Genomic DNA, 27,974 nt, shown 5'->3' on the forward strand with positions numbered 1-27,974 from the left:
CAGCAGAGCAGAGGAAGGGAGGCAGCGTGCTCCATTATATTTGGAGGGACTCCTGAAGCATTGATTTTGAAAAAAAGTAGAAAAAATAGAAAAAAAAAAGGGCAAAGGGGGGCAAATTGCATATTCATTGTGCAGTTGAATCCCCCCAGAATATTCACATCATTTAGAAATCGAATCAATAACGCGTAATGACAGCTGGCCTGGTCCATTCTGCCGTAGCAAACTTTGCCGTGATCGAAGCCGTGACGGCAATCTCTTGTGGCTCTAGTTCCAATGCTTCTGCACCAGAGCCAGCGTAGGCAGCTCTAGCCATCGTGTATCGACGGACCGGCTGCGAACTAGATCCAGGGAAAGTTCCACCCTGGTCGCAAATTTCCACCACGGACACCTCTCGAGCAACCACCTGCGAGTAAAGCGTTGCCTTTTCAATCGCGTTTAGCAGTGCCTTGTTCTGCGCCTCCTTGTTTAGCTCCGCAGATGTCGCATCCGTCAGCCGCCAGTCGATTGACTGCACTTCTACGAACGGCATCATGAACAGTTGGGATGCGATCTGGCCGAGCTTGGCAAAGTCGCGAAAGACTGCAGAGAGGCTGGCAAAGGCCGAGAACTGGCGTGGGCCAGTGGGTATGTTGTTTATGTCCGTGGGGATTCTCGAGGAGGTGGTGATTGACCCAATATTAAAAGTCGTGATTGGTGCATCTGAGGTCGCATGGCTATCCCCCGTGCTGCGAGATAGCGCGCGGAACTTCTCGTGGAGTGTGTTTACTGCCCTGGTAGCGTTTTGGGCTGCTTCGTCCTGACTTGAACTCTCCGCCGCCACACGCACATTGAGGCAGGCTCTCTCAGCAGGACGGCTCAGTCGGCATTCACCAGAAACGTTTATTTCGAGAACAGGCATTTTAGTTGCGTTTGATGTCTTAGAGGTTTGAAGGAGTAGTTGCAGGATGCAGGTGAGGGGTATGTCGACATCAAATGAATGAGGCGTCTCTTAAGGCTGCCGATTGGGAAGTTGTTTGGAGAATGATAGATCCTTGACCAAATTGATTGGGCTCCTCCAGCCTTCGCCTAATCACAATCTGCACGTTATTGGCTCCGAACGGACGATGGAAGGGTGAATAAAAGGGATTTCCAAGTGTGCCCTCTGTGTGATCTTTCAGTTGTCCAGGAATTGTCATGCTATAACTATTTGTTCCCTTTTCCCCTGAGGGCAGGCTTGCTTCCCCCATCATCCACAAACAGGAAGTTATTTTTTTCTTTTTTTATTAAATAAAAAGGACATGGGACAAGGAGGCACTGAGCAGGGAAGGAAAGCAGCTATGAACCTCTCGAACAATACTCAGGAGGAATATCTAGACAATCTCCTGCTGAAGGTGAAGGCAATGAAATCCATGAGTAAATAAATGCTGCTGACTAATGCTCCTCACGGAGCTTTTATCTCTCGCCGTTGCTACTCCGTAACTAACTAACTACTACTGGGATTCACGACGAAGAACCCAACGAGAACAAAAGCGAGAACAGGCGAGACGGCACAAGCTGAAGAGTCGCCGGAAGCCACGCATTTAAAAATGTGTTTTAGCTTGTTTCCTTGCCCTTGACCCTGCCGTCCTTTCTTCATCCTGCATTCCTCCAACACAAACACAAGTTTTGTTGTTGAGAGGCTTCATTCCGCTTCAGGTGCATGTGATTTCCCACCACTCCGAAGCACCACGACTTTTTACCTCCCCCACGACGACACGAGAACTGGGGGTGTATCATTTGCGTCACTCTCGTCATGGAGAAATTTTCTCAGTTCAGAGATAGAGGTATGCCCTTTGCCACAGAACTGCCCTTCGTGCACACCACACAGCTTAAACCATCATCGTGGCTGACGAACGTTTTCTAGGTTCGGGAATCGCTCCTTTCCTACCTATCTCTTCCCAACACTCCGGCATATATCTCCCATTCCACATATTTCTCTTCTGCATGCGGCTGCCGCTGCTGATCACCGCATTTGCCGCCTACTTTTGCGTGCTCCAATGGCTTCCCATAGGATCCCTGGGTAAGAAAGCCTCCTTGTGGGTAATGCTGGGAATTCCAGGTATATGGTGGATTGATCTTCAAATAGATGGCGTCAAAAAAGGGTATGCGATTGTGTTGCTACACCCCCGGGCTCCACCGGGTATGTCCGCTACTGGAGCTCTAACCATGTGTTTGACAGATCGCTAGCCTCGCAGCACTCCTCCCCACTCCCAGGGCCCGCGTCCGTAATCGCTTCGTCATTTACTTCCCCAATCGACGCTCTCTACCTTGCCGCCATATTCGATCCCATATTCACAGTGTCGTATCCTTCAACGTGCAAAGTCCAGCAGATATCCCTTGTTCAGGCTATTCTTCGGGCATTCGCCCGCCCCGAAGTGAAGCCACCCGCAGGCTCGCGCCTTGTGGATATAGCAACGCTGATAAAACGGCACCCTAACAGCCCCATTGTAGTATTTCCTGAATGCACGACGACGAACGGTAAAGGCATCCTGCAGATGAGTCCGTCTCTCGTCGCGGTCTCTGCAGCAACAAGAATTTTCCCTGTCAGCCTGAGGTACACCCCCGCGGACATCACGACTCCGATACCACAATCGTACAGGTCTTTCATGTGGAATCTCCTGAGCAAACCTACCCACTGCATCCGCGTGAGGATTGCGGAGAGCGTCCTGCTCCCGACCCAAACCAAAAGTACGAAAAATAATAATATTCATAACGGATCCCGCCTTGGACCCACAGACGGCCAGCCTTCGTATGACCATAATTACTTTAACGCATTAGACGCGAGGCTGGCCGAGTCACGCATGGATCTCGATGCGTCGTTAACGAGCATGGAACAGACGCTGCTAAACCAAGTTGGTGAGTCGCTGGCTCGACTGGGGCGAGTGAGACGGGTTGGACTGGGTGCCAAGGATAAGCAGCAATTTGTCAAGTTATGGACGACGACAGGTAAACGAAAATAGTACCGGTGGTTTTGACATAAAACAAATCTTTTCCTACACACCACTATTTTTAATCCATATTTTCTCTCTAATCCTTTTCCTTTTCCTTTCCCTTTTCTTTTTTCTTTTCCTTTGTAATTTCCATTTCATTTACCTGCTCAGCCGGCTGACACTGGCTCCTTTTTTTTTTTTTTTTTTTTTTTTTTCAATTGGGCATTATTGCCGGTTGGCTCAAACAAGGTTGGCTCACGCCGTTTTTCATGAATAGTTATTCTGTGCTGTATGCATGTGCCGGCTGACGACAATGGAATTCATAATAAATAACTTACCCCCAACTGTTTGTTTGTCTAGATTTTATTGCCACGTTGATCTGCCAGGTGTGCCTAAAAGGCGATTAATCACTGTTCGGTACAGAATCGGCTGGCATACACATCGTAACTCGTTAGAGACACGGGCAGCCCATAGGAGTCATCATCTAGTTGTACAGTGCATGTGCAGTACTGCGCATCACATAGAAGGTAGACGAATCTAGGAATTCATCTCCTCCCACTCTCCACTTGCATGCCTTGCCGCGCTATTTAAAGAAACCAGAGCCCGCAGATCCAGGACGAATTTCTCAGACCTCGATGCTTCTATTCGCTCATGCCGCGGAACAGGCCAAGGGTTAACTAAAAGATGCTAGCCTCGTCTGCAGTCCTGCTCACTGAATTCGAGCTCCCCGCGCTGCTGCGTACCAAACGCGCTAAACCAGGGCGGTGAGACGGTCATTTCGTTGCATCGGCAAATAAACCCGTAGGAAGGCATGGTTGTTGTACTCCGTAGTCAAGATGATGGTTCATGATGTGATGATGCTGCGTAAACATGCATATTTGTCCATCCGCGGTGCTCGAAGGGGGCATTGCGGCTTGCGGGGCTCCTTTGTTAAACTACAAACTCAATTTTTAGGTTAACTAACCCTATATGCTTAAATCTGCAGTTAGGCCGTCATAACGTAGAAGTTCAGAGTGGATGGAGTAGGGTGGGATTCGATTGCGACTTTGCCCCGCCGCGCCTGCAAGGATTCAAGCCTTGTCGGGCCTTGTATGTATCCTTTACTCCGTAGTTGACCTGAGCAAAAGAACAAAACAAGCAAGGAACATCTCAACTACAATCGTCAACAACAATATTGTCACTGGCTTGTGTGTTGTGTTCTCTTCGTCCAGCAGCTCCTGGCCATTGATCAACTATGGTCCGGCCCCCCATGGCTTTGCATGGCGCATCTGCGGTTCCTCTCCCAGACCACTTAACGCCCCAGCAAGTAAGTATTAGCCGAAGAACCCTGCCGCTACGTTGCTCTCTCGATACTTTGTACTGCGTATATAGAGTACACAAGCTGCGAGTTACCCGTCAGGTGCAGCGCTCTCTGCCTTGACAAATGCCGTTTTGGCCGCGAGTTGCATGCTAGTTCGTGGCTTGTATGCACGAAGCCAACATCTCTCACCAGTCCATATTGGCTATTGGACAGCGCCCTTGGAATTCGGGTGCAGGCCCCAGCAGATCTCACACCCAAAGCCCGTCTTAGCTTCACCAAAAACGCCGTTTGTGGATTCTAGTCCGGTTTGGGGTGTGGATATGGCTGTCTGGGACGAACAAAAAGAAACAAAATAACCGCTATGATGAAACGATGGGGTCTCTGTTGACGATATGTCTTCCTCCTTCAGGGTCTAACTTCCTTTAACTAACTGCTGAAGAAACGGAAACAAGGGATCGATCCAGATACACCTACATATCAGACATTGAGGGACCCCGACCTGTCACAGCCTCACGCAGCCATGTCTGTGCATTGCGGATGTCTGATCCTTGTCTGTCAGTGCGAGCATGCCCAATGATGCCAAAGAATGGCCGCCCGGATCCTGGGAGGTTTGTCGTGTTAGCTGCGATTTCCGGCTGGTTGGCTCTAAGAAAAGAAACAGAACAAAAATGATAAATGATACCGCATCCAGATATCTGACACAACCCCACCAGGTGTGATCTCCTTCCAACAATTGTGCGGAATCCCTCGCTACTGTTGGTTGTGCTCCACCTCTCTCAACATGCCACCACCACTGGTCCGGCAAACAAGCGGTTTTCTATTCCCCTCTTGCGTGTTGAGGCAGCTCTGATTTTGAACTTCCTTCTTGTCTGGCCAGCCTCCCGCCTCATAGAGGAATCCTCTCCCTCCCTGTTGTGAGGGACTACTTATTTCTTCTCCTCTATTTGATATCTGGCGCGCCGAGCTATTGTCTATCCATGCGACAATAACAAGGACACCAGCATTATGACATTCTTTGGCATATCGAACCCGAAGGCCTCCTATCCCTATCGGCGATCCAATACACCCACTATCAGTGCTCCTCTTCCCTTCCCGCCATCCTATTACCTGCAAAATATCTCCACGCCCATATTAAATCCCCCACTGCTGCACCCAGGGCTTGCCAATACAGACCCCTTTCAACAGCCTCCTCGCCCTGCGCCTCCACCTCCTAATGCCGTGGCTTCTCAACAGACCCGGCACTCGCCTCATTTTGTTGTCCACCCTGCACCACCCCCTTTGGAAGATCACCCTGCATTTCGAGATATTCAACTCTCCATGAACAATGGCAGCACCTTCTTCAGTGCCGACGATAAGAGCAGTGGCGGTAGTCAAACCTTCATCCCATTTAGTCCTTCGGATTACGAAATTTCAAGGCTGTCTAATTTGTCGTCAAATCGTCTTCCTCCCACCCCGCCCAACTCCCCGCCCATCCCGCCATCCCGCTCGCCTACCCCCGCACAGGCCCGCTCTACTCCCACTTGGAAGGCCTCCGAACAACCAACAGAGCCTTTACAAGCATTCGAGCAACATTCCAAATGGCATCATTATCACCGTCACCTTTATCACCCTTTGAACGACAGCGCCCCTACCACCTCCAAAGGATCCACCCGGGCTAGCTTAAACAGCGATAGCGACAAAGACCATAGCTCCTCTGGTGGATTTGTTGAGCTTTCAGATCTTCTTTCCGGGAAGCTCGACGAAGTCATCGCCTCTATAGATGGCCAGGAATTTAGTGGCATGGAGAAAGATCTACGTAGGTTACTCTCAGTCATCGCAGAGCGTAATATGTTAAATAACCAAATTTTCCTTTGAAGGTGTGAGCTACCTCCCCCCTCAGCCGTCACTTCGTGGCGGGGACTCTGGCGGTGGACGTCCATTCCGAGTACGCAAACGCCGCACGTACCCGTCCAGTATCAATTACTTCTCAAAAGTCTACCATTATGCAAACTCTCGGCTTCCGGATTCCCTCACGCCATTGCGACTGTAAGCTTTTTGGCTGCTCACTTGTCAACTTACTCGCTAGTTATTCATCTAATTAACTGCCTCCCTTTGTCCCCCTTACAGTTACATTCCTACATACCCTCTCCTCTGCCTAGCCGCGCGCTTCTCCCAAAGAGTCTACAACAAACCCACCGGGGCTGAGCGGGAAACCCGGGTTGAAGCCGACTGGCGCCTGGGCACCAAGGCAATGGTCATAAAATCAGAGCCAGTCGACAACATGAACGTCATCGTCTTCGCCATCCGCGGCACGAACAGCTTTCGTGACTGGGCCACGAACATGAATTCTGACCCCGTCTCTCCAGAACACTTCTTAGACGACCGCGGAAATCTGTGCCACGCCGGCTTTCTCTCCGTTGCCCGCCGCATGGTCAAGCCCGTGGCCTTGCGACTGCAGCAGATACTTGATGAAAACCCATCGCGCATCGCTTACTCCCTCATTATCACAGGCCACTCAGCCGGTGGCGCTATCGCCAGCCTGCTGTACATGCATATGTTGTCGGGGACAGTAAAATCCGAACTTATCAGGATGCGCGACTTCTTTAAACGTGTGCACTGCATTACCTTCGGCTCCCCGCCGGTATCGCTCCTACCGCTGCAGAAGCCCGTTGGACCTGGCCGTGACCGGTTCCAGAAATGGCTATTCTTCTCGTTTGTGAATGAAGGTGACCCGGTACCCCGCGCGGATAAAGCGTACGTTCGGTCGCTGCTAGACCTTTATATCTCCCCGGCACCTCCACTGCCCCGACCCCCCTCCACAACCCCAGGGGAGAATACCTCCCAAAAATCAGCCTCGGCAAGGCTACAACAAAAATTATATCGCCTCGGAGGCAGGAAGGCTGCAAGCGATAGCAAACGCAACAAAAGAAGTACCAAGGGCGATTGGGAAAACGACCACAATCTGATGCCTACAGTAGTATGGAAGACGCCGCCATCGTCTCTTTGCGCTGCGGGGAATCTGATCCTCCTTCGCGGAGGCGATATGGAAAAACAGAAAAATAATTTGCAGGATGGGGTTTATGCTGAAGCATTTCTAATGAAAGATGACGATTTGCGAGACGTAGTATTCGGGGATCCAATGATGCATATTATGGAGCTCTATGAGCAGCGAATTGAGATTTTGGCCACGAATGCGGTGACGGCGCGGTTTTCGCTACGGTAAGTACGCCTCTTGAGGGGAGTAAATTCATTTTGGACTGGGATTAGGGTTATTATTGGAGTCTTCGGGGGAATATACCACTATAATAGATCGGTCTTACAGCATCACTTTACCTTGTCCTTTTATTTTATTTTATTTATATATTTATTTTGGTATTTTTCTTCATTCTCTTCATACCCCCCCTCTCTCTTTCATTAGGCGCGACTTGCCCCTTTTTACCCATGGTTTTATTTTTATTTTTTTCTGCCCTCATGTGTACTTTAAGAATTCACTCATTTGATTGCCATCTGTCTCCTGGTGCATATCCCTTTATACCCCATTGTTCACGCGCACAAATACCTCGGAATGGTAATATCCCCTGCAACACTTGACAGCTTAATGCAGCCTGAAGTGAAAACAGAGAAGGGCGTCTCGCCATTCTTCTCCCAATTTATCTCTTTGCCTACTATTTTCTTGTACATCTTGTTCTATGTCGCCTCCTGCCTAGAAGTATTTTGGCTGCATGGGTTGAGTACTAGACTTTCTCGAGGCCTAACTAAGGCAGGCAGATATGATTGTTTCCCAAAAGCGTTGATTTCTCATGCGCAAAGCATTTCTCTTTAGAGCCCCGTTTATAGATACATGTATATACAAGTGCGTTGGAATGGCGTTTAGATGTGATGTGATGTACTCCGCTCGAGTCCAAGAGAATATACCATATCCAGCGCGAAAAGTTCAGAGGGACGCTCTTTTCATGATACATATTTACAGTCAATAATTTTGGAATCTATCCCCTCGCATGTTTTTAATTAGCTTCAGGATAAAATAACCCAACAGCTAGTGACTTCTAATAACTGCCCCCGGTTTGCACTAGAAGTACAGAAAATCCCTGAATCGATATCCAGTGAATAAATAGATACCTGGGATATTGTCAAAGACGAGTCTAAAAATAATTAAATAAAATAATATAAAATAAAAATAAGAAATGCAGTGATGCAGTGGAAAGGAGGTTTCTATAGTGCGTCGGTGATGCATCCGTGACTTGCGTCCTTGACAGATCTGTATGGCGTAGTGCTATTAGCAGTGGTAATTACTCTTATATATAAACGACGAATACAACGAGATGAAAGACATAAAAAAGTAAACATCAAATACGCACCTAGCATATTTGCCCAGCGTCCCTCTCATTTTCATTCCCGTAACGGGATTTAGTCCTTTACTCTCCCTATCGGCCCATTCCTTCCTACGCTGAGCTAGGATGTTTTCGGAGACGTCAAGGTCGAGCAACCGTTTTTCGGCGTCAATGGTGATGACATCGCCATCGTGGACGAGAGCAATAGGGCCACCGACTGCGGCTTCGGGAACGATGTGGCCGATCAGGAAGCCATGAGAGCCTCCACTGAAACGGCCGTCTGTGATCAAGGCGACGGATGAACCTAGCCCTGCGCCCATAAGGGCGGAGGAAGGTTTGAGCATTTCTGTTGGGTAAGGGCAAAAGGATTAGCGCTGGATGTGCATAAAATTTGTTGCTGTTTCGGAAGAGTTGGATGCATGAACGTACCAGGCATTCCCGGACCACCCTTGGGCCCAGTGTAACGAATTACCACGACTGTCTTCTCGTCCTTCGAAATCTCATTCTGTTCTAATGCGGTAATAAAATCGTCTTCATGATCGTAGACCTTCGCCTTGCCAGTGAACTTGGTACCCTCCTTTCCTGTAATTTTGCCGACGCTGCCTTCAGGGGCCAGGCTTCCGCGGAGGATCTGGATGTGCCCAGTTTTCTTGATGGGGTTGTTGAGGGGTCGAATTATTTTCTGATCTGAAGGGAAGTCAGGAACCTTCTCGAGGTTCTTGGCCAGGGTTTGACCAGTCACGGTAATTCCAGAGCCGTTGATGAGACCTTCCTTCAAGAGGAACTTGAGTAATGAGGGAGTACCACCAATTGTATGAAGATCGGCCATAACATATTTACCGGAAGGCTTGAGATCTGCGAGGAAGGGGATGCGGTCACTGACTGACTGGAAATCGTCAATTGTGAGTTTAATTCCGACAGAGTCAGCGATAGCGATCAGATGGAGCACTGCGTTGGTGGAGCCGCCGGTGATGTTGACAAGAACCATTGCATTTTCAAAGGCCTGGCGCGTCAAGATGTCAGAGGGCCGGATATCCTCCTTGAGAAGGGTTTTAATTGCCTCCCCAGCCGCCAGGCATTCTAGATCTTTGGCTTTGGATTCTGCAGGGTTCGATGAAGATCCCGGTAGCGTCATTCCCATAACTTCGATCGCCGACGCCATGGTGTTTGCAGTGTACATCCCCCCACAAGCACCACCGCCAGGGCAAGCATGTCGGATGATGTCGTATCGCTGAGCCTCAGTGATCTCACCAGTTATGAATTGGCCGTAAGCCTGGAACGCAGACACGATGTCGATATCGGCGTTGTTTTGGGTTACCGCGCACCCGGGCTTAATTGTTCCGCCATAAACCATCAAACTTGGCCGGTTTACTCTTCCCATTGCCATAACGACGCCAGGCATATTCTTGTCACACCCGGGGATGCTGATGTTAGCATCATACCATTGACCACCCATGACCGTCTCAATCGAGTCCGCAATGAGATCCCGACTCTGCAAACTGTACCGCATACCTGACGTACCCATGCTGATAGCGTCACTGACGCCAACAGTGTTGAACTGGTAACCTATAAGTCCCGCATTTTGCACACCTTCGCGCACACGGTTGCTGAGATCGAGGAGATGCATATTGCAGGGGTTTCCGTTGTACCAGACGCTAGAGATGCCAACTTGAGCTTTCGACATATCCTCCGGCATTAGGCCCGTAGCGTAAAGCATGGCCTGTGAGGCACCTTGGGAAATGGGTTGCGTTACATGTTGGGAAACACTGTTGAGCTTCTTCTCCTGTGAGGACGAAGATGAATATGGGTATGGAGTTGCGGAGAAAGCTCGACTGGTTAGAGTGTTGGGGTTAGAGATGGCAGAATTCGAAACTTCAGCGGTTAGCGGGAATAGAATACCTTGAAAAGAAAACTTACCAGGACAATGGGAAGAGCAGTCTTTTGAAGCAGTTGGGCATCCGGCCCCGTGCTTGTAATCGGAGCATTGTCGGTACTAGTATATTTGAAAAATTGGGTCGAACCTAGCGTAAGTCAAGTTCTAGCCAGATTGCCGGCCAATTGGCGCACCACAACTTGGTAAAGTTCAGGTCAATCGATCTCAGGACTCAGCGGCCTCTGCGTACGATATGTGGATTAAATGACGAGTATGCAGACGTCGTGGCGGTGATGCGGAAAAGAGTGAAGAAGGTGACGATTTAAGCTCAAGCCGGCGTGGAATTAAGACTCGAGGCTTTGTAAGGGTGAGGGTCTTGGCGTGGCGGACTAGCCAATCGCGAGATGGGATAAAGGTCAGCCAGCAACAGTAAATATCAAATGGCATCTTTGGGGCATCTATGAGGACTATATTTTCCAATATTTTGCCGGCAATGTCTTGTGGACCTGGAGTGGGCATGATTCCCGCTAATCGAGAAGGTCAAACCTCCATACTGGTTGACAAACAAGGGCATTGATGATATGCTCCTGGAGGAATACAATCCACTTCGGGAAGAATTATGGCTGTACTCGCGAAGGAAGAGACAAACATTCCGAAGGACATTGCCAGAAAGCATCATGATATGCCGGTCATGGAATTGGCATGGTGGCATACCATGTCATTATCCCACTGTTCGCCTCCCATAAACGCCTTTCCACAGCTTCACCCACCGTCTGAACCCCTTTCCCTCCTCCTTTTGTTGCGATTGGTTATCTTCTCACTTTTTTCCTAGTCAGGCCTCCTCGAGGGAATATCTTGCGGAAGATACTTATCCCTTCCCCCCCCCCCCCACCCCCCCCCCTTTTTTTTCAAGGAGTGGATAGGTTCCATGCTAAAATATTAAGGCTAGGGAGCACAATGTCATGCAATGAAGTGCACAATGGAGTGCCACTTGAAAGAAGTATGTCGCTGTTTGATGCCTTGGGTGGGCAGACTGATGCCATTTTTGTAACCTAATTTTTAAAGCATATAGAGGAATGAAGAAATGAAAAAGGAAAACCATGGAAAAGGAAAAGGTTGTAAGAAGTTTTTATTAAATATATTCATATTATTCATATTGTCAGAACATATAAAATTCCAACTATATGAGGGCGCTGGGTGGTATGTACCTATGCGGGAAGGTGCTTGCTTACTAGGTACTGTCCTTATGCCATAAGGATCGGCACACCCCACTACTTTTCTGCCACAACAATATTTATGGCCTGGCACTGTAGGCTATCTCTAGACATCAAACCGAACATCCTTCGCTTCAGTAACCCTCTTGATGTCCATGATCAGATCATCTGCGCTTGTGAAAAACCCCACCCCGCGCAAGTCCGTGGTACCGCCAAAGTACAACCCAGCAAAGTTCCCATAGGAATCCAGCACAAAGGAACCATAATCCCCCCGTGTTCCAAACTCATAATTGAACTTTTTGTTGGTAAAGATAGTATAGGTCTTTGATTCAACTTCTTCCACCCAGGCCCCCATTTCGTCCTGTACCCAAGAATGCAAGGTTGAGCTTTCAATCCCCCCAAGTCTTCCAGCAGTAAACCCAGTCGAGCGTCCAATTTTAAAAACTTCCATGTCCGGTTCAATCGAGGCAACTCCTGGCACATTTTCGCCCATTGCGAGGAAGGATATAACATACTTCGGGGGAAGATCGCCGCCTGCTTTGGGGAGCTATATATTCCATCCGTGTTAACCATTGGATATTCAATATCCTCATTTATGGCACCTGCCATTCGATTTGTCACCTTTAAAAGCGGAAAATAGTAGCAGTATTAGAAGAGTGGAGGGTGGGGGCTCACCTTATTGCTAGTAATCCTTGACTCATCGACCTCAATTAACGCCCAGTCAACAGCCATGGAATTGCTCTGTCGATAGCCGGACGCGGCATATACCTTCCCAAGGCGTGCATCATCTTGGCCAAAATGAGTTTCGATTTTTTTAATTATTTGAAGTCCAGTATCAATATGCCGTTTCTTCACCATAAATTCAGCCTTTTCTCTAGGAGCGACAAGGTCGTTTTGGTCATTTAGTCGCCGTTCAATCTCTTGAAACGTACTATCTCGTCTGGCGTCTATGCTTTTTCTCCATTCTCTTGCCGTCTCTTCCGCATCCCCCAGGCTCGGAGAATCCATCTCTAAGTCATTAGTCTTATCACCAACGGTGATTCCCTCGCGCTGCCAAGTCTTCAAGGACGGGTGGCCACAGCCGTCCGGAGCGACCGAACGGAAACACGTAAGACCAAAAGTATGCCAATTCCCCTTTAGATTTTGGAGTCTGATAAAGCCCCCAAATGTGGACGCGTGATTTTGCGAACCCCTTGGTCCGATACTGCGGCCCATTGACATCCCCTTGGTGAACGTGTCATCAGTGAGGAGCATTCTATCATAGTTATTGGCGGTCCCGAATACTTTTTCCCCTCGAAGTATCTCAACACCAACATATTTGAGGTGATAAAAATCCAATATCCGCACAAGCTCTTCACGAATACTGACCCAGTCGTGCGTAGAAGCTTTCGACACTGTCAAGACGACAACTAGCGGTTTGGGACCAGACGGTTTACCTCGCCGAAATAATGATAGGGTTAGCCAGTCTCTCCCTCGTAACTTCAGAATCATCTGACGTTCCACGTTATTATTCCAGATTGGAACGACAGCTTCGGATGATTCAACAGGGTAACACTCCGTTCTTTCACCAGATCTCTCATCACGTAACTCAATATTTATCTCTGGCCTATTGGCACTGAGGTAGTATTTCCTGAGAGCTTCCACGACGGGGATCCATTCCTGTTCAGACTCCTTTGCGGTTGCTCTTATGAGCGTTGTGATATTTGGCTGTGATGTCATTTCCGCGGAAGTTTCGGTTAGATAATAAATGAAATGGGAGGCTTGCAGATCGATCTGGTACTCTTCAAGAATTTCCAGTACTCGCGGCTTCAAAATCGTATCCCATTCTTGCCTTAGAGGAGAGGAGAGTGGTACTGGCTCCCACTTTGTTCCTAACTGAACGAGTGAGGGAACGCCAGCGCGAAAACTTTGGACCCGTACGGTGATAGAATCATCGGAGTCTTCTGAAGACCCTTGATTTCTTCGAGACCTTTTCCCCGCAGATAAACTTGATGTGGCTGATCCTGATGATTCAGGACTCGCATAAGCTTCCTCCCAGGGATCATCATCCCATGGAATGGGGCGTTCTGCCATTAGAACTGGGGCTATGCCTCAGGGTTAAGAAATTTGTAAGAGTTGAGGGAAAATAATAATGCAAACTGTTGTGGGTCCCGAGACGATGAGTTAAGGGGCCTATATAAATATGTGCAAGAACGCGCTCCTTTGTGATAAAATAGACAATTAGGTTATCCATAGCAAAAAAACAATGTAACAATTTGTTAAGTGGTTGCGCTCATAGTGATATATATGCCCGTGGGTGTGGTGGTGTGGCCCGGGCCCCAGCGGCACCCATCCCACCATCTATACACTGCGACCGCCAGCCGGTTGCAGCATAGTGTGCGAACCACACCTTGATCAAAAGGATGTGAGGCGAGTTAAATCCAGAGCGTCTTGCCGTCAGACGCTGTGTATTAATCTAGGGACAGGGAGGAGTAAGGGTGTCCGTTTTGGCGAAGCTGTTTAAGTCTCACAAAACCTGCCTGGCAACAAGTTGGTATAAATGCCAGATGATGAAACGGGCTTTAACCTAAAGGAAAAAGAAAAAGAGATAAAGTTGAGATGATCTTGAAAGACCCCACGCAGATGCAGCTACAGGTAGGTTTAGTGTCCGAGGCCAGGGTTTACTGCAGGAGGATAACGTAGTTGTCATTGTTAACTATCTAAGCGAGAGCAACACAATATGGTTGGGGGCACGTGATAGGGTAGCCGCTAACATTTACCAAAGCTCTGGGCGGAGGCTGATTCACTAAACGGAACAGCTTTCGAATGACTCCATCATCAAACCTTCATCAAACCTTCTTCCCTTCGAGATAGGCAGTTCGAAAGACTGCTGCTGAAATCCATGTTTGCGTGAAGGGGCAACTAATAGTAACGATCTCAACTCTACATCGCTTATTGCTGTTTTCCAAGAGTCTTCCTAAGTAACTGGAGAATTACACGGGCTATCTCATTCGCGTTGAGCAACAACCGTATCCAGGCTTCATATTCTCTAACATTGTCTCCTAACTCTACCAGCCTCGCCCTACTCAGAAATCGCACATCATCGGGTGCTAGATTCTGTTGGACCGGCTATCTGTCCTCGAACTTCAAAAGCCAGCCGGTTGATCATCCTTTCCTTAGCTGCACATAGCCATTTTATATGCACTCCTCCTGGTGTTTCGATTTTGACTTCTTGCTTGGGCCAACGAAGCAGCCGGGGGTAGGGCAGAAACGGACGTGAGAGAAGATTGGTGGGATCCCCTTTTGAGATACACTTCTACAATCACTTATTTTCAATAGAATTGAAAGCTACTAGCTCATAGTGCATCAATTAAAATTCCTTAAAGAATACATTTTGCCATGGGGAAAGGGTGCCGAATATCACACTTTATAAGAATGCCATCAATTCTTGAACATTTTTATAATAGTTCCTGGGGAATTTTTGATTCCTGAAATGCTTTTTAAGCGTGAGGAAGACCACACCTTTTCTAATAATGTCACTACCCTTATGACATTTATAATTCTGTGGCATTTTGGGTTCTCATAATTTTTTTAAGCCTGAGGGTTATTAGGCCTCAAGCTACCTGCAGAATCATGACGTTATAGATGGACTACGGCAGGGTATCTGTTGATCAACCAACCCTTTTCTATGCGAATTTTGCTTGGCATCGGCCGAACTCCTTGGGAGCCTTCATGACGGGTACTAGTACGAACTGCAATTACTCAATTGCTTTCTTGCATCCTTATATCTGATTATTCTATTGGACTTTATGTATATAGGTATGTATATGTACATTATGTGTAATCCTTCTATTATATACAGAGTTGTGAGACAAGGAAGTTTGTGCAAATTCAAAAAATGTAGATTAGGAAAATGATCACCATTTGTCCTCATGCGAAACAAAATCATAAGGGTAAGCCTGTGGGAGGGGAATACCGTTGCAGGAAAAAAGCGTTTTTCCTTTATTGTGTGCCCCCCTGAATCGCTGGGGGAACAGCAAGGTAAAGCCGAAAGGATCGAAGTTGGTGGCTGGAATCATATGTAGCATTCAACGTCACCATGGCAAAAATCGAAGAGGAGGACTAGAGAAAAAAAAGAGAATGAAAAAAAGGAATCGAGAAAATGGTGAGAAGACACTGGGGGTGAACGAGAAAGAAGACGAAGAACAAAAGTTGAAGGAGGAAGAGGTAGGTTAGCGAAAAGGAGACGTGTAGTAATGATATATAAAAATACCTAGCTCGCTAAGGAACTTCAATATCCCCTTTTTTCAGCCCTTCTCGGTCATCGATAGCTTCGTGTACCCACGGCATTCGTGAGATCTCATATAGGCCCATCCGTTTGGTGCTTCTCCGAAGTAGACCTTCAACGCATGCTCTGGCACCTTCCCACTGCTCTCCCTTAACTGGGTCCCAGTCTCCCTCTTCATTGGAAAACCGGTACCAGGACCACTCGCAGCGAGCTATCCGATGTGGGGTTCGCGCGCGAAGCTTGGCAGGGTCGCCTCTGGCTCCCGGCAAGGGGTCAAAAGGAAGCCGATTTTCCATAATCGCGTACAAAAGGACTCCCATTGCCCAAGCATCGGTCGACCGACCATCGTATGCTTGTCCCATGAGGATCTCCGGAGCTGCATAGTCTTCACTGCCACATCTTGTATGCAGCAAAGGGCTTGTTGGGGGTTCAGGGATGCGTTTTGATAGCCCTAGATCACTAAGAGTGACGAGGGCGCGGGGGTATGTTCGCCAGTCAGACACATCTTGTATCACGGACGCAGGGATGTTTATAAGCACATCTATTACGGGAGAGTTAGCACGAGCTAAGAAATTGAAATAGGGGAGAAAGAAAGACGGTGTAGTTTTGAGAGAAAATCCAGCGGGCTGCTGTACTTTCAAGTTTAATATCCCGATGCACAATGAAATGTGCATGTAAGTATTGCACGGCAGCTACCAACTCCGCAAATATTCTGCGGATGATATGTTGGGATAATGGGTTTACTGCCCGACTTGCGAACTCGAATAAGTCACCACCAGGGCAGTAGTCTAAAACTAACAAAGCTCGTTTGTTATCGCCGCCAAATGCTTTCAACTGGACAAGGGAGGGATGATTCAGGGTTTTGAGAATCTCGACTTCTCGACTTAAGGAGGTTTCAACTCTTTCTTTGTTTGCTCCTCCGGCCGGGCCGTACTCGACCACCTTTATAGCAACTAGCCGTGAGGACAGTATCTTGCTGCCACCCGAGGTAGAGCTGATATTTCCGCCAAGATCGTCTCTCATAGCTAGAACAACCTTGCTAAATGTTCCTTGACCTAGTTTGCGGAGCATCCGGTACCTACGGGGTTGTTGTGTTCTAATCGATATAACATCGTATATTGGGGTTTGAGGCACGGGTGAAACTAGTATTGGTATATGATCTGTATCACTGCTACCTTGGCAATTTGGCGCAATTCGCGGAGGAGTTGGAAGACGTGTAGGGGAAGGGGACGATATCCCACGTTGGACAGCTAAATAATCCTCACGATGCATATTGTTGCGGGTCGCCATATCTTGAGCAAGTGCTGTCGTGTGGTTATGGAGCAGAGCTCTGGACGGAGCAGCCTTGTGAGACGGAGGAACATGAAGTGTATCAGGTTTATAGTCACTTAGGCTCCGATTTCGAGTGTGCATATTTTGTCGTATAGCATCAGGGGCTTCTTCCGGTTCCGGTAGCTGAAATTCACTGTTGGGTTGAGCCTGCTGTCGGTCGGATGACGACCTGGGTCGTTCCGATAATCCTATTCTACGGATGCTAAACGTAGACCCACTTATTGGCGAGGGAGAGGGCGTCCGGGATGGCGATTTGCTAGTTGCAGATTTCCAGGACGAGGACCTCAGAAAGGTGGGAGAAGGCAGTGGGGTAATATCGACCAGGGCCGCCAGCTGTGGCGACGAGAAAGCCGAGTTCGGGGATATCGACCCAGCACATGAGTGAGCCGCCGCGAGCGCAGTCCGAATACTTGGCGTGCGGCGGGGGAGGCTACTAGACAATGAACTGGCGCGGATGGGTGTGTCGGCCTCGCAGGGGCCATTTGAGAGTGGTGCAGTCGTATGGATCGATGGCAGATCCGTGTATATTTGAAGCGAAGGTGTTCGTGGTATTGAGATTGACTGTGTTGCTTGAGACGGAAGTGATTTATTATTTGGAGCAGGTTTCGAAAGCACGTAGTTATTTCCGCCGTCAGAATAGCTGTCTCTAGAAAGGTTTGCATCTACGTTCTCTGATCCCAGAGCAAGGTGGCCTTGGGCTGCGGAGTGGAAGGATGGCGGCTGGTGAGGATCGGAATCTGGAGTGACCAGGAACTGGGCACCGGCGTTGAGATCGTTTTGAGGAGGGGATGGCCCTACTGCGGGCTTCTGTAACGGAAGACGGTGCATGGCCCACAGGTAGGCGGCGCACGAAGTTGGCTCGCTCGCGGAGCTTGTAATAGTGTCAACGTGGAGAAATTATGTTGTCTTTAACCCCGGACAACACAAGGGGTTATCATATGTATAAAGCCATAGGGCAGTGACGGCAATGAATACATACTATGGAGGCGCAGCGGGAACCGGGAGGCGGAAAGCGGGAAGAGCGGGAGCTGGTGGCGGGGCGGAGACCATTGGAGTTTGGGCGGGATAAAAGCGGTGTGAGGAGGCAGAATTTGGCTGATAATGCCCTGTATGTTGACTGCAGGCGCTTCTACAAAGCACTACTACCGAATTACCACTCCTTTAATAAACGAGACTTTATCGCAAAAAGGTAGTTAAAAATCTACGATATAAATGTTTGTGGTAGCATGGCGCTGGTGGCGATCAAGCTCTTTTGCCCAAAGTGATAACGAGAATTCGCCATTATGTAACCTGCTAGTCGAGAGCTTATATCTTACCATGCCTAGAATTTGCTCGATTTTATTTGTTGGGCCCTTAGGTTTCCTGTTGCGACTAGCGCACCGCCAAATAACCATAACTTACAGTAGATGTCCAACATTACTAGTATTTGAGTGTATGTTGATGTGATTAGCACTTGCACATAAACCGGTCAGACCTCTTTCATGCCGTGTTCAACCATCAAAATATCGAAAAGAAAAAAAATCACAGTTTCCTTTTTAGAAGTAGTGACAGTATCCGGATTAAGGTTGGTGTAAATTCTCAGCCACTAACTATCCGATCTCAAAAACGATCGTTACATTTTTACCGAACACCTCTAGGATGGCTTATTTTTGTCCCTCATCAATTGCCCCTAGAACGCCTAGCACCAATGGCTACCTGGAATATTTTACGCTGTCAAGATAATACACACAATTATACTCCTAGTTTGGAGAATCCTCCTCCCATTGTGCAACCTCCTCGTCTATCAGTTGGCTCCAGTCAAAGACATCAGCGATTGGCATGCATCCGTCAACTGCCATGTTACTGTTGGCCTCTCCCATGTCACTGGAGTTATCCAACTCTCCATCCCATGTGTAGAATGTCGACTTTTTATATACTTCTGTTTCACTCTGTCTTTCTATCATCCGCTTCGCCGTCTCAAGGGTGATTTCCTACCAAATGGCTGGTCAGTTTATCCTTTGCTCTGGGTGGACGGGGATGTTACTAGTATCTCTCCGTACGTGACAAACAATTGCCATTTTAGCTTCTTTCGATCCGTCTTTCAACAAAGCTTGCATGAGGTCCGTGAAGTCCTGCTCATCGCACAGTGCTTTCCATCCTTCAAAGTTCCTCCTTTCTGTATCACTCTGATCCCCCTCGGCTATCTTGTACGCCCAAACTTTCTTGCACAAGCCTGGCTTCTTGGTAAGGATTCGCGATTCGGCACCAGACTGTGATCCCTCCGGAGGGCTTCCCAGGTTTTCGGGTAAATTTTCATACGAAAGTGATGTGGGATGCCTCAGGTCCAACACAAGTCGATGACGGAGCATGGTGTCCTCAAAGTCCCCTAGCCGACACGTCCGAGGAAGGTAAACATCCATCACCTTCCATTCTCCTGGTAAAATATCATATATGACACGGAATTGTAGTCGAGAGGATGGAGAACATTTTCCTGTTACCTGATCCAGCCGTGCTAGCTTCTTATATGCATCTGTTGCCCTCCCATTAGTGAGAGACGTCACTTCTTCTGCCGATACCCCCGCCTTCAGCAGTCGTTGATCGATTTCCTGAAGAGCATCCGGAAGCAACTTTTTATGTTGTCTGATCATCGTTTTAACGTACTTCGCATGGGCGTCTCCATAGAGTGTTTCTGGAGACCCTGCATTCGCAGCTCCCTCCACAGCTACGTCAGAAATTTTATCGACATTTGGTTCAAGATGTAGCGGTCGGCCAGCTTTCTCGCCACACAATGTGGAAACGCCAAAGACATATGGTCCTGAGGTAGAATTAGGGGTTCCGAATATTGCACCTGGATCCCATTCTGCCGACCAGCCGACTTCACCACGGTAGAATCCATCATGCCAAAGCCATTGGATCATGTCGCTAACAGTAGCGACCCTCCTCCCCACAACTGGGATAGAAGGCTCCATTTTTCCCTTGGGTATCTGGATGATATAGGGTTCTGTTTTCACTTTCAGGCTCGAAGTATATCCACGCTTCACACAATATGTTTGAGGAGCCAAACGGTTAGCCTTGTAACACACGCTTAAGGTAAAAGTGCATGCAATCTGATGAAAATTGAGAGAAGAGTACATGAACAGTTGTTTCCGTGATAGCTACATGGATGTTGTATATTTACGCGGGAAACGCGTATAAGAGTTGGTTGGACGAAGACTCCGAGTCCACACTGTTCCTTCTGCCCAGCAACCAAGTGGTTGATCTGATAACAACACTGTCGAGAACACGGCGGTGTGAAAGATGTATAGCCTGTTGGTAGAAAAACTTGGATTCAGCTGGCACTTTCGGGTTTCTAGTATTGCAGTAGTATGGATGTTGTAGGTATAATCCTTCTGCGATCACCAGAGGGCCTTTGGTGATGAGTTTAGCTGTTAGCGCCGAATGGCGGTCCTCATTTTTCCTTTTCGCTTTCGTTTTTCATTTTTGTGAATGATTGCAATGACACATAGGAGATTTACATGTACATGGAAACTCAGCGATAGGGACTCAACGGGAAGAATGTTCCACAAGTATATAGGTCCCACAAGTATTTAGTTTCCACGAAATAGAAGAATAATAAAATTAAGGGATCAATCAAGAGAAAATTACGTGGCATCACTGGAGATAAATGACAAAATAATGAAAACAGAAAGAAAAGACAATCGAAATAAAGTCCTCTATATGTACAACAGAAGAAAACCCGTATCGTGCAATTCTCTGATGAAGGAGAAAATAGCAAAGAAGATGCTCCACATGCACGCCAGAGTGGAAAGAGAGAGAGAGTCAGAAAAGTTGCTTAGGTATTTAATACATCGCTATAGAAAGATAGAAGCAAAAAGCTTGAAAGATACGAGCGACATTTCTTTTCTCATTTGGGAAATCTCAAATGACGTTGCTGAATGACAGGGTAAAACGCCGACCTCAAACTGAATATGATTTTCTTGAACCCAAATCGAGAATCACACCGACATTATGAGAAGAACGCCCGTCTCGTAACCTAGAAAAAAAGCACCATTAGCAACAGTTGATTATTAGGATTGGAGGTCAAAGTCAAAATACGTACGGCCCAAGCACCAGCCACACTAGCGACAATCCCACCAGATATCATCATCGGACGCAGGCCTCTTGTACTCTTGAACAACATGCCACTCAAAGCGCCCGCCAATATACTATTTGCCGCATCATGCTTCCCTCTAATATGCCCCATAGTCGAATTAATGCCATTATATACCACCGCAATCACACCCGCAGAGTTACCCAGGAACGGGCCCCGTCGGGTAATCGAGTTGAGGACGCCGTTCAGTCGAAGCTTTGGAGGCGCAGTAACAGGCGTTTTCCGGAGTCCTTCAATCAGACCCCATGTACCCCCAATAGACAATGCCGTTAGATATGTAATTCCCGCTCCATAACTGAGATCGTCTGACCAACCCCTTGAAGGGAGTGCGGAGCGAGAGCCGGGTAGGTCATCGAGGGCGGAATCTTCGAGCGAAAGGTAATCTAACGTGTCTTTGTTCAGTCCGGCAAGAGGATGTAATAATGAGGGGTCTGGCATTGCGGTGCCAGAGAGGAATGAGGAAGCATCTTGGGCGGAGGTAGGATCGAAAGTAGAAGCAGGGGGACTGGGGGGACTAGAGGGGGTTGAGGTCTTGCGTCCTGAGAGAGTATCCCAGATAGACATGACGAAAAATTACGATTATATTGTACCAAAAACAGTGAGGAGATGTGGAGAATGGAAAGGAGGAGGGTTTCGAGCGCCAACCGCGCTCCTGGCTATGCCGTCGTTCTCCGCAAAGGTCGTATTTATACAGGGGGATATAGTCGCAATAAAAAAGATGGAGAGTAAAATCAGGTCTTGAGGCTCGATTGCACCGATAATTTTTCCACAGCTATCGGAAAAACATAGAGTCCGTCGTATGCCCTAACTTAACTTGGTTAAGTTAGTTGACTAATTTATCTGTTTAGTCATCAATGGCAATTTGCACCGAAAATCTGAGCTGAGGACGAATATAAAAATGTGACCAGTAATTTGCTAGATGCATAATCCTGTTATGACTTTTGGGTATAGCTTTTGGCTTCCATACTCTAGTACGGAGTGTCCGTTTTGAATAATGGACGCTGGGAAGCCTGTGACCCAAGAACAACAGAAGATACCCCATCCACTTCAATGTCTGATCTCTCCAGACTTGGATGTTATCCCGGAACGTGTGCTTAACGAGGCCACCAGAGGCCCGTTAAAGAGTTTCATCCAGCATGCCGATTCCCTGTTGTAAGCTTACTTCCGATTTCCTAGGCTGGGTCTAACTAGAAGATCAGCCAGATTAACTGGGCCCTTAGATCGATCATCCCCATCTGGAAATGCCTTTTCAGAACATTTTCTTCCAACGATCTGTCATCATCTCATATGGTGGCTATTTGTAATGCAATAAGCGCGTTTCTTGATGCGACAACTCTCTCTATAAATGCTCAGATCCGCGAGTTTACTTTGTCCGAATCTAAGCCTCCCTGGACCTGTACCTTTGAGCTCTTTCTTGACCGTTATGAGCGCAAACCGAAGCCAATGAGGCTGGTCCTAACGTCGCTAATTAGAATTGTTTCAAGGCACCGCGACGACTCTATCATTCAGTCAGTGCGTTCAAACATAGTTCAGTTGGTAGTCCCCAACATCATCCTATGTGAACCCCGGCCAAGGCTCAAGGCTTGCCTAGTCTCCTTGGAGTGGCTTATCCGAAAAGATGCGTTCCCCATGCTTGAATTAATCCAATCTATGAAAATATGGATGCTAGAGAATTCCATGGTCTGGGCATCAAGATTAGAAGGACATTGCATCAAGCTCGGTATTCCGATAAGCTGTTTTATTAATAGAGAAAGCAGTTCAAGGACTGGAGAAAATGAATTGGTGTTCTACACTGCCAAAATTTTTAGCATTTCTCTTCTCCTTTATTCTAATAACCGAGATTTGGCCCTTCCTGCTGGAACACTATTTACTCTCCTCTGCCATAGATTAGGGACCGAGTCAATGAAGAATAGTTCGTTGTACATTAGTCCCAGTAATTCGAGACCTCTCTGGCAGGATCCTCTCAAATATATCGCCTTGCAGAATATAGACTCATTAGAGATGGTCTCAGATCATTTTCTCTATCCGTTGTTCAAACAGATGCCATCTGGATTTCAGAGCTTTATCCGCACTCTACCATGCAACGACTTGCAGCTCGGTTCATATGATCTCACGATAGATGAGCTTACTGTACTCTTCGCTGCTCTTCACACAGCCAAAGAGCTAGGCCTTGTGCAAGAAGGCAGTGAGTTACAAATTCTTAATTGTCCGTTGTGATTTTTAATTAACCAGTTTTAGGCTCAGAGGTATCCGCGACTCCTTGCCAATCATATGTTATTGAAAGCGGGCGAATTGGTGAATTTTTGATACACCCTGAAGCTGCCGTACGGATATCGGCTCTCTCTTTGTTGATAGCAGCCCCCTCAACTACGAAACCATTCTCTTCAGATACCCTCCAAGTCCTGATCAAAAACTTCCCTTACATGCATACCGACAGCGACCCACAATATCGAGGAGAGATATTCAGCCTGATTCGAAAGTTTATCATTAGGTTGCGCGGCTCCCTGTCTTCGTGTCTCAAATCGACGAGCCTTGATGATGGATCGCAGCTTGCAAATCAACGTACAGCAGCAACTGATTTATATGCGGTCGGATACTCCAATACCGCTGGCGATCATATCGAATTTTTGCGATGGTATGTGGGATTTCTCGAACTAGAACTTCAGCCAACGATGTCCTATCAAAGGCACATATCGGCACTCAAAACATTGGTATTGTTATTGCAGACAGGCCTGGATAACAGAATTGGCGATGTACACTTGTCCAGACTTGGACAAGATCAAACCTCCTGGAACTGCAGTATTGAAATATTTCGACCAAGTCTCTTCAGACTCCTTGGTGATTTACTTATAAACCCATTCGATGACGTCCGAGCTACGGCTTCGGCACTTCTGAATATGTTTCCTCGGACACATATCCGAACATCTCTCGAGAATGACGGAGAAAAATACATCCCAGATGGGCGCTATTCACATTCACGGCTACAACTAGTTAAGGCTCTGGAAAGAGCGGAGCGCGTCGCCAGTGGCACTAGTAGAGCTGATCATGCTGATGCAGTGGCTCGCCTCTATCACATTTTATTTGACCTTGCCAGTTCCAACACAACATTAGACAGCAGTGGGAGCTGGTATGAGCTAAAACAGACTATTGTGGAACGACTTCTCTCAACTTTGGAGGAGAACCTATATTCAACTGATGGCTCGTTTCAAAACGCAATTCGGGAGACTTCTGTGCACGGATATATCTCCGCGTTGAGGTAGGAAATCCCTTAGCTCTCATTCGAGTGTGATGAAGTGCGTTTCTTATTTACCGTGAGTAGGTATATAGTGTCGACCCCCGAATTTCATTCGGTGTTCCCTTCCCCGGAGACGGGGCGCCCATATTGGAGGTTGTATCACGATCGACTCATTTTAGTCTGCGAAAATATTTGGCTTGGTGTTAGGGACATTCTCTGTATAGATTCCCCTGAAGGTCAAGATGAGGACGCAGTAGATGAGCTGAGGGGCCCGAAGGATTTGTTATCGTGCTCTTGGCGTGCTTTGCGGGAATCCAGGTAATTTCTAAATGGCTTCTAGTTTGGATGGTGCTGACACAAAATAAACAGTATGCTTCTCTACGCAATATTAGTAAATTCGAGCTACGCTCCTGACACTTCCGGTAGTGGGCTCGTCGAAGCCGATTTAAACAAAATTGGAACGCTAAGTTTTACACAACTTGCTGAGCTACGACATCGTGGTGCATTTTCAGCGGTTTCTCAGACTTTCACGGCTTGCTGTCAAAAATGTGCCCAGACGAAGGACCCTAGCGCTTCCGGCCTCCTGAACATCTGGTACAAGGTATTTGCTTTTTACGTATCTCTCTTTTGAAATCTACTGTTAACCGCAATAGGATGCTTTGGCAATTATCGATACACAGGCTTCGAAGCTGACCCGAAGATCCGCGGGCCTCCCTGCACTAGTCACAGGGATAGCTTCTTCTCAGCCTGATGGCCCTATTTTCCACAAAATCATGCGTGATCTTCAGGAAATTGCTAGCCTGGATACGCCCAGTGGTGCTATTGGATCAGATATCAAATTGCCACAGGTTCATGCTTTAAATTGCCTGAAGGATATTTTCACGAATACCAAATTGGCCACGTTGACAGAAGCTTATGTCATGCCGTGCCTAATGATATCTGCTGAATGTTTGGGATCAAAAATGTAGTTCATCCTTCGCGTTTGGATTTATATCTGGCTAACATGTAGTTTAGGTGGGCGATTCGCAATTGCGGATTGATGCTCTTCAAGGCTTTAATGAATCGGATGTGTCGTTTCAAGGCAGGATGCAGCGTAGGCTTAGGTGGAAATTTTGGATCTGAACTAGGGAGCAGGATCATCTTTCAAAAGTATCCCGGTTTAATTGAGCTATTGGCCCAACTCCTACAAGATCCTATCGTGAATGAGTCAAAAGGGTCGAGTTCGCATTTATGGGAACTTTCCATCAAAACAGAACGAGTTTTCCCAGCCCTTGAGCTAATTGGAGAGAAGGTACCATCTTTCTCAGGGGATGAAGACAAACTCCTAAAAATCCTTGTATTCGAACAGTTTCGAAGTCCCGTTTGGGGTGTCAGGGAGCACTCAGCAAGGATATATGCGTCCCTTCTCCGGCATGAAGAGATACTGGCGAGTGTTTGCGAACTTTCCGCAGTTTCCCATGAATCTATCCCTCAGAACCAAATCCACGGAACGGCATTATGTATTAGATATGCTCTGCAAAGGCTGTGGGTTTCCTCGAGCGGTTACTGGTTAGGTAAGGTGCATCACTCTGTTTCAAAGGCATGTTCACTCATTCGTTCTAGATAACTCTGGAACGGCTTTTTCCACTGTAAGGGAAGTTTGCAACAATCTATTCCCGTGGGCCAAGTCTCACTTTGTGCAGGCTACCTTGGTTGAAATACTTAATGATGTCGTTCAGGCTGGTATCCGCTGTGGCCTTGAAAGTACGTGTGATCCTTTATTTCCAATGGCTTCGGATGCAATTTAAACCGACTGACCGGAAACTAGCCACTGTCCTATCACAAATCAATACATTATTGGAAAACCACGGCCTTTTCGATTTACTCAGCCAACTACTCTCACAGGCCGATACACCAATTCCCAGATCTTCATTTCTTCTCCTAAAAGCAATTTCTGTCTCTAAAATTAGCATCATGCTAGCACAGAATCTCGCATTAGAAGATCTATTGGTTTTTATGAATTCTATCTCAGCACTAGACTCTGATACCACCTGTTGGTTGCTAGACCGTATACAGCACACTTTTTGCTCCCATAAAAGGTCGCAGATACGGAGAATAGAGTTCTACATTGCCATGATTCAGGGCGCTCGCTCTCAGCAAATACAGCTTACCATGACCTCGAACCTAGCGGACGACTTGATGTTGCTGTTTGAACATCATACTCAGATATCGGATGAGTTCGCCTCCTTACGACAATTGGTTGTATCTGTAGATATACCAGAAGACAGCGATGGTGTCAGTTTATGGAATCGTGATTTGGCTAATGCGTCACTACGCTTGCGGGGATGCTTCTTGGCACTGAGCATGCTATCATCCGATGCCCCTGAGTTTACCCTAGAGTTCAAAGCAAGATTGGATAAGTGGAACCAGCGCCTAAGATTTGCCATTTCTGATGAAACGGTGAGTTATTGCCGATTATCCCCTTCTGAGTTGCAGGTTGGCTCACCAATCATATAGGAATTCTCAACCCGCCATGCAGCTGCAGTCTCAATGAAAATTTTCTTCTTGGGGTTAAGAATAAGCAGCAGCCACTCTACGATTAAACCCTATCTCCTGCAAACATGTCTTGTTTTGTATGGGATGTTAATCGACGATGATGAGGGCATCAGATATCTTGCAGCTCAAGCAGCGTCCATACTTTTTTCTCTTGAATTTAATAGCACAAACCAAGCCACTGCATTACTCCCTCTCGCTGCAAGTTCTAAGTTGGCCGATATCCTTTCCGAAAATTTTGTTGATTCTACAACACTATGTGCAGAAGCAATGGGTCGATTCCTAGGACTGCCAATCAACCTCTTGGTTCCAAGTATCGACAATACTACAAGTCTCACTCCTGTTCCCAGGCTCCTCGAGAAATTTCAGACAAAAAGCACAGTTCTATTCCAAGAAGAGAAACAGAATTTGTTCGTTGAAGACGTGCGGGAGGTTGAGACATGGGCGAAAGTTCTAACGCGAATAATATTGAGGCCAGGAAACACACACTTTGCTCTACAGCTTTACTCCTGGGTTTCTGAGGGCATTTCCGCGTTGATCGATGCAATGGGAGGGGCCGGTGGAGATGGTGTTCTAGGCTGGGTTTCCAACCCAGACGTGTTTATCTTGGGTGTTCGAGTCATTCGCGGCGCGAAGATTCTTCTCCTTGTACCCCCATCTGAGACTTTGTCCTTGGACAAAGGCTGGATCAGTCAAGGGCTGGAAGTTCTGTGGAGTCAGGGTCGGAAAGTTGAGATGCACCATTGCTGGTTATCTCATCTGAGGACGGTTATTGATTGTGATGAGTGAGCGCTTTGAGAAAAAGTGTAGCACCCTGACTTTCAACAAAGAAAG

At 47.4% G+C, this 27,974-nt stretch overlaps 9 protein-coding genes across 9 annotated transcripts; 3 read left to right on the plus strand and 6 right to left on the minus strand.

Moving 5' to 3' along the window:
- Positions 1-175: 175 nt before the first annotated feature.
- HCBG_01187 (uncharacterized protein) lies at positions 176-898 on the minus strand (the record flags this gene model as incomplete). Its single annotated transcript, XM_045428237.1, has 1 exon — positions 176-898. The coding sequence occupies one exon, from the start codon at positions 896-898 to the stop codon at positions 176-178; it is 723 nt and encodes a 240-aa protein (XP_045292212.1).
- A 582-nt stretch (positions 899-1,480) lies between these two features.
- HCBG_01188 (lysophosphatidic acid acyltransferase LOA1) lies at positions 1,481-3,046 on the plus strand (the record flags this gene model as incomplete). Its single annotated transcript, XM_045428238.1, has 3 exons — positions 1,481-1,802; positions 1,883-2,120; positions 2,198-3,046. The coding sequence occupies 3 exons, from the start codon at positions 1,772-1,774 to the stop codon at positions 2,976-2,978; spliced, it is 1,050 nt and encodes a 349-aa protein (XP_045292213.1).
- A 2,207-nt stretch (positions 3,047-5,253) lies between these two features.
- Positions 5,254-7,450, plus strand: HCBG_01189 (uncharacterized protein; the record flags this gene model as incomplete). The annotated part of the gene is made up of 3 exons (XM_045428239.1): positions 5,254-6,043; positions 6,105-6,273; positions 6,355-7,450. 3 exons carry the CDS (start codon positions 5,254-5,256, stop codon positions 7,448-7,450), a joined length of 2,055 nt encoding a protein of 684 aa, XP_045292214.1.
- Positions 7,451-7,999: 549 nt separating this feature from the next.
- On the minus strand, positions 8,000-10,543 carry HCBG_01190 (dihydroxy-acid dehydratase; the record flags this gene model as incomplete). The annotated part of the gene is made up of 4 exons (XM_045428240.1): positions 8,000-8,485; positions 8,586-8,904; positions 8,988-10,390; positions 10,476-10,543. 4 exons carry the CDS (start codon positions 10,541-10,543, stop codon positions 8,440-8,442), a joined length of 1,836 nt encoding a protein of 611 aa, XP_045292215.1.
- Positions 10,544-11,751: 1,208 nt separating this feature from the next.
- Positions 11,752-13,718, minus strand: HCBG_01191 (uncharacterized protein; the record flags this gene model as incomplete). The annotated part of the gene is made up of 2 exons (XM_045428241.1): positions 11,752-12,192; positions 12,321-13,718. 2 exons carry the CDS (start codon positions 13,716-13,718, stop codon positions 11,752-11,754), a joined length of 1,839 nt encoding a protein of 612 aa, XP_045292216.1.
- A 1,682-nt stretch (positions 13,719-15,400) lies between these two features.
- Positions 15,401-18,294, minus strand: HCBG_01192 (uncharacterized protein; the record flags this gene model as incomplete). Its single annotated transcript, XM_045428242.1, has 4 exons — positions 15,401-16,453; positions 16,548-16,795; positions 16,847-18,115; positions 18,224-18,294. The coding sequence occupies 4 exons, from the start codon at positions 18,292-18,294 to the stop codon at positions 15,906-15,908; spliced, it is 2,136 nt and encodes a 711-aa protein (XP_045292217.1).
- Positions 18,295-18,983: 689 nt separating this feature from the next.
- HCBG_01193 (uncharacterized protein) lies at positions 18,984-20,192 on the minus strand (the record flags this gene model as incomplete). Its single annotated transcript, XM_045428243.1, has 2 exons — positions 18,984-19,214; positions 19,293-20,192. 2 exons carry the CDS (start codon positions 20,190-20,192, stop codon positions 18,984-18,986), a joined length of 1,131 nt encoding a protein of 376 aa, XP_045292218.1.
- Positions 20,193-20,669: 477 nt separating this feature from the next.
- Positions 20,670-22,090, minus strand: HCBG_01194 (mitochondrial import inner membrane translocase subunit tim23; the record flags this gene model as incomplete). The annotated part of the gene is made up of 2 exons (XM_045428244.1): positions 20,670-21,256; positions 21,323-22,090. 2 exons carry the CDS (start codon positions 21,935-21,937, stop codon positions 21,230-21,232), a joined length of 642 nt encoding a protein of 213 aa, XP_045292219.1.
- Positions 22,091-22,367: 277 nt separating this feature from the next.
- On the plus strand, positions 22,368-27,929 carry HCBG_01195 (HEAT repeat protein; the record flags this gene model as incomplete). The annotated part of the gene is made up of 10 exons (XM_045428245.1): positions 22,368-22,525; positions 22,594-23,558; positions 23,612-24,629; positions 24,693-24,926; positions 24,978-25,209; positions 25,262-25,572; positions 25,623-26,161; positions 26,211-26,351; positions 26,416-27,047; positions 27,105-27,929. The coding sequence occupies 10 exons, from the start codon at positions 22,368-22,370 to the stop codon at positions 27,927-27,929; spliced, it is 5,055 nt and encodes a 1,684-aa protein (XP_045292220.1).
- Positions 27,930-27,974: the final 45 nt, after the last annotated feature.

This window comes from Histoplasma capsulatum, assembly GCF_000150115.1.
Source record: "Histoplasma capsulatum G186AR genomic scaffold supercont2.1, whole genome shotgun sequence".
NCBI classification, from domain to species: Eukaryota; Fungi; Ascomycota; class Eurotiomycetes; order Onygenales; family Ajellomycetaceae; genus Histoplasma; species Histoplasma capsulatum.